General features: G+C 43.6%; 1 protein-coding gene across 1 annotated transcript; it reads right to left on the bottom strand.

The window, feature by feature from the left end:
• Window positions 1-2,396: 2,396 nt before the first annotated feature.
• Window positions 2,397-2,759, bottom strand: LOC105420815 (uncharacterized). The gene has a single exon (XM_011625929.2). It carries the CDS (start codon window positions 2,757-2,759, stop codon window positions 2,397-2,399), a length of 363 nt encoding a protein of 120 aa, XP_011624231.1.
• Window positions 2,760-5,067: the final 2,308 nt, after the last annotated feature.

The raw sequence follows: 5,067 nt of genomic DNA, 5'->3' as shown, positions 1-5,067 counted from the left end.
TCTCCTCTCTAGACTCAGAGGTGCCTAAAGAAAATTTTCCAGTTATTGGCACGAAAATGGAGGGTTCGATTGATAGAGAAGAGGGGCTTATTGATGCCTTGAAAGGACTCGACCCTTCCCCAAGGCTAAGTGAAAGATCTTCTTCTTATCATAATAGAACATAAAGTCCTACCCCGGAGGTTGAACCTGCGTAGGATGAACTGCGGAAAGCAAAATGAAAAGCCCACATCGAGGAGAAGGATCCTCCGGTAGTTGACTCATCCACCGTAGTCGTTGTGTTGAAAGTGGGACCCTTAGCTACATCTTTACTCACCCAAGCCGATGGGAATGCAAGGCTTTCCATGGTCCATGGTATATTGGATAGACGCAAGTTCTCCTATGGTGATCCACCTAAGTTTGGACTTCCAGCTCCATCAGTCAAGTTTGACAGGACCAAACTTTCAGGTATTCATAACTCCTCGTGTTCTTTAGGAAGGACCTAATCGGTCCAATTTCTATTCCTTACTTTCCATGTGATTTCAGGTTCGATCTTCGCTCAGACCACGGACGGGGCTCTGATTCATGCTACTCGAGCCTCTCCTAATACCGTTATGCCACAAGGAGCTCAAAAGAATGATGTTGTTGCAACTGTAACGAGCACTAAAGTTGTGGCCTCTACAACTCACCTCTCGAGTATTGGGTCTGGAAAAGCCAAGATTGAAGTTCCCAATGTATCAAGCAGTGCTGAAGTCTCTGAGGTGCCGGAGCATGATCCCCTAGAGGACTTGGTTGCATTTGCTGAGAGTCCCAAGATCCTTGTAGAGTCGGTGCTCAAAGATCCTTCTTCAATTGGCAAAATTCATAGGCAGATAAGCGTCGGTAAGGTGAGGATTCTTTTTATAGCACTTAGGAACAACTCTCTATCCGACTTTCATGAGACTTCTTCGACAATCTCCCAAATGATATCATGGGCTGGGTCATTGAGAGCTGATGAAGAGAAGCTCTGACAGCTAGTTGACTGGGTTATTCAAGATGCCCAATTCATAGCTTTTGACTAAGAGAATATTGATCGCACATTTCTCGTCTTGATAAGTAAAGGGGTAGAAGCCTATGCCAGGCTCGAGAAAGCAGTCATGGCAACAATGCGAGGCTTGGAAGTCATTCAGGGCCTGATGCTGGCTATCCGCGATCAATATGATCGGGCTGAGGCTCGCAAAACTGTGATTCTGGACTTCACTGGAAAGACTGAGACCCTGTTGGTGGCACAAAAGAGGGAGCTTAAGAGGGCCGTGGCCTACTTGTACCATCTTTTTGAAGGGGTGGACAAATCATTCCTTGAGCTCGACAACTAGCTCCATCGATCAAATGTAGTGTCATCTGCAGTGCTTGTGGGCCTTGCACAGATGGAGGCTGGCATGGAGACAACCAAACAACATGATGAAAAGAAGACCTAAATGCTAAAGAAACTCCTGCACTGCTTCAAGAGCTTCTGAATCATCCTCAAATTTCTTTCTTTCTTTCTTTGAACTTTGTGGTTGTTGCAAAAGAACTATACCTCTTCTCATGTTGCTCGTTTTCTTTCTTTTTAACTTCTGGACTTGGTAGATACATCTGATGCTTTTAAGACCTTAAGAGAAGTTTTGCAGCATCTTACGAATTAGCACACATTCTTTGCATACTTCAACCATAAGTTTTCAGAAAGGCATGCCCAAGCTTCTCATATTCTTTCGTGAAGAGATATGAGTGTCCTGAAATTTCGTAGTTCTTAGACTTTCGAAACAAACACCGTAGTTTAGCATCATTCGCGAAGACCATATGAAAAGCCTTCTTAACCCGTTATAAAAAGGGTATGGGTGGACAATAAGAGTCTTAAAACTCCACGGAGTACTGCAGTACAGAGTCATACAAGAAGGACTGTCTAGAAAAGTCTTCCTAACCCTCTATAAAACGGGGTATGGGTGGTAAGCATAAAACTCCAAGGAGTATTGCAGTTTATAGTCATGCAGGAAGGACAATCTAGCGATGTTTTAGGGTTGTACACCGTGGACCTATTGATGGGTCTTTTAGGGTCTTGCATCTTGGACCTTTACTTGACTCAAATGATAGTCATGAGTAGGGACAATGTGGAAGATGTTATATAACATCAAGGTCTGGTCTTTAAAAAGAGACCAAATATGTGCCATATAGTTTAAAGTCCTATAGCTTGGACTGCTTTTCATCGAATGCAATCAACTCATTATGCCGGAGTTTGACTCATTCATTGTTTGTTAGCTCGTAATGGACTGCCACCCTCAAAGAGGGTATCTGAACTTCTAAAGGCAGCACCGCTTTTACCCCATAGACCACGAATATGGGGTTGCTGAGGTAGCATTCTTTCGCATCATTCGATAGGCCCAAAGTGCCTCAAGGAATCTTTCTTACCAATCACGCTGACCCTTTTTCATGGTCTTTTTCAATATCTTGCAAAGGCTTTTGTTAAAGGCTTCGTCTTGTTCATTTGCTCTTGGATTGTACATGGATGGGTACCTCCAGTCGATATTAAATTGACTAGTCAATTGGCGAATGTGATCATTCATGAATGAAGAGTTGTTATCAGATATAATCATATCCGATACCCCGAATCTATACACGATATGGTGACAAATAAAGTCAGCCACTATCTTACCAGTTACTCTCCATAGTGAAACAGCTTCGACCCACTTAGAGAAGTAGTTGGGGGCTGCCAATATATGTAAATGGCCATTGGCTGATGCTAGGGTAATGGGTCCCATAATATCCATTCCCCATTGAGAAAAGGGCCAAGCCATGAGAGTGGAATGCAACGGTTTCGATGCTTGGTGAATGTAGACAGCGTGTATTTGACACGTATGACATTTCTTTGCATATTTAAAAGCACCTTTCACCATAGTGGGCCAGAAATACCCCATCTGATGCAATTGATGGTATAACTTGGGCTTGGATTGGTGCATGCCACATACCCGTCATGCACCTCCTTTAATGCTGCTTGTCCTTCCTCATTCGAAAGGCATCTTAGCAACATTCCATCATGCGACCTTCTATAAGTTGGTCATTAAGAAGGGTGAATCTGGTGGCTCGCCTCTTAAGGGCTAGCCTTTCTTTCCTCACTTCAGTGAGTTGGCCATGGACCAAGTAATCCAAGAAGGTTAACGCTAATCTGGCGTGGGATCTTTTAACATTGCAACGGTATTATTAGGAACAAGTTCCTCCACTAATTTCCTCATAGCTCCTTGAGGGTATGGGGGAAACTTCGTTCATAGATTTTCTTCATTTTTAAAATTTGCCTTTTCCATCATAAGAATGGATTGCCACTCATGTATGGGGATCTAAAATGGTACCCTGGGCTCGATGATCATGGCAACTCCTAGCTTAGCTAGTGCATCGACTTGAACATTTGCTCCTCGGGGAATATGAGTTCGAGTGGACTCATAAATCTTCCCTAAGAGGTACCTTGTGTTATTATTTTACGGCTTGAGTTCATTCTTGCTGACCTCTTATATCCCCTTTAGTTGTTGGACAATCAGCTGGGAATCACCAAAGATAGTGAGGGATCCTAAGGCTAGTTATAGAGTCATGTCTAGACAGATAATCAATGCCTGGTATTTTGCCTCATTATTTGAATACTTCTCATTCAATGAGAAAGCATAAGGCAAAAGTCCCTAATCCGATGTGATGAATATCACACCTACTCCGATGCCTTTTGTTTGCAACGCACCATCAAATAACATTTTCCATGAGACAAGCTTGTTTGCCCACATGACTTCCTCATCAAGCAGGTCTTCATTCAAAGGGGACCCTTCGGGCAATGGATGGGTGGCTAAGAAGTCAGCAAATGCTTGACCTTTGATAGATTTTTGTGGGACATAGGTAACGTCATACTCCATAAGGAGTAAAGTTCACTTAGCTAGTCGACCGGAGAGGACAGACGGATCTCCCACCTCTTTGCCTCCTAGACGTCACTTTCTTCGACCACGTGTCACCCTACAGATGCTTCATCATAAAAGCACCGCCATGTCGCATTAATCCCTGAGCAAACATGCTTTCCAAGTGACATTCCAAAAGTCCAAAACAAATTCCGGCCAAATACAAAACTCCTGCCAAAGGGCCAAAAACAAAATTCTGGCCCCAGTGCCGACAAATCTCCGGCCAAAAGGTCAACACAAAATTTAGGCTAAAGGGCCAAAAACAAAACTCTGGCCAAAGGGCCAAAAACAACACTCCAGCTAAAGGCCAAAAACAAAACTCCAGTTCTAGTGCCAACAATACTCTGGCCAAAAGGCCAAAAACAAAACTCCAGCTTCAATGTCGACAAATCTCCAGCCAAAGGGCCAAAACAAAATTTTGGACAAAAGGCCAAAACAAATTCTGGCCAAATGGGCAAAACCAAAACTCTGGCCCCAGTGCCGACAAATCTTCGGCCAAAGGCCCAAAACAAAAGCCCAGCCCCAGTACCGACAAAACTTCCAGCCAAAGAGCCAAAACAAAATTCCGACCAAAGGGCGGCCAAAACAAAATTTCGACCCCAATGCCAATAAATATTCCTGCCAAACGGCCAAAAACAAGACTTCGGCCAAACGACCAAAAGCAACCCTCCGGCCAAAGGGACAAAAAACATTTTATTTTATTACCAACTAGATTGGGACCAACACCCACAAAAGGGCACCCACTAGCTGAGCCATCAGCAAATTCCGCTGATATGGAATGATAAGCCTTCCACAAGGCAACCTATTAATCAGCTCTCCCCAAAAAAACAAACAAACTCCATCAAGACTTGGAGAAACCCCCAAGCGTGACCCCAGTCCCCTAGAGACCACTTTGGTTATCCCTCAGGGAAAAGCTCAAAAAGATCTACCCTGCAAGGATTGTGGTTACGCCGGTGACCAAGAAGAAAACATATGTTGAGAGGAAATAAATATGTCTTAGTGATGATTCAAAAGATGAACTTCGACGATAACAATTTTCATTCCAAATGTTGCACTTCTCACTTCTCTCGAAGCGTAACATCCGCAGGGGCAAGTTGTTATACGTCATCTTTTATGTACTTAGATCTCCCACATGAATAAGGAGAGA

Source organism: Amborella trichopoda, chromosome 9 (assembly GCF_054954075.1).
Source record: "Amborella trichopoda isolate Santa Cruz 75 chromosome 9, AtrichopodaSantaCruz75HAP2 v2.0, whole genome shotgun sequence".
Classification (NCBI taxonomy): Eukaryota; Viridiplantae; Streptophyta; class Magnoliopsida; order Amborellales; family Amborellaceae; genus Amborella; species Amborella trichopoda.
Note: the sequence above shows the minus strand (reverse complement) of the source record. Positions and strands in the feature narration are given on the sequence as shown.

What these genes read in the sequence shown, in the direction of transcription:
- LOC105420815 (XM_011625929.2), bottom strand. Translation starts at nt 2,759, where the DNA reads ATGGATATTATGGGACCCATTACCCTAGCATCAGCCAATGGCCATTTA.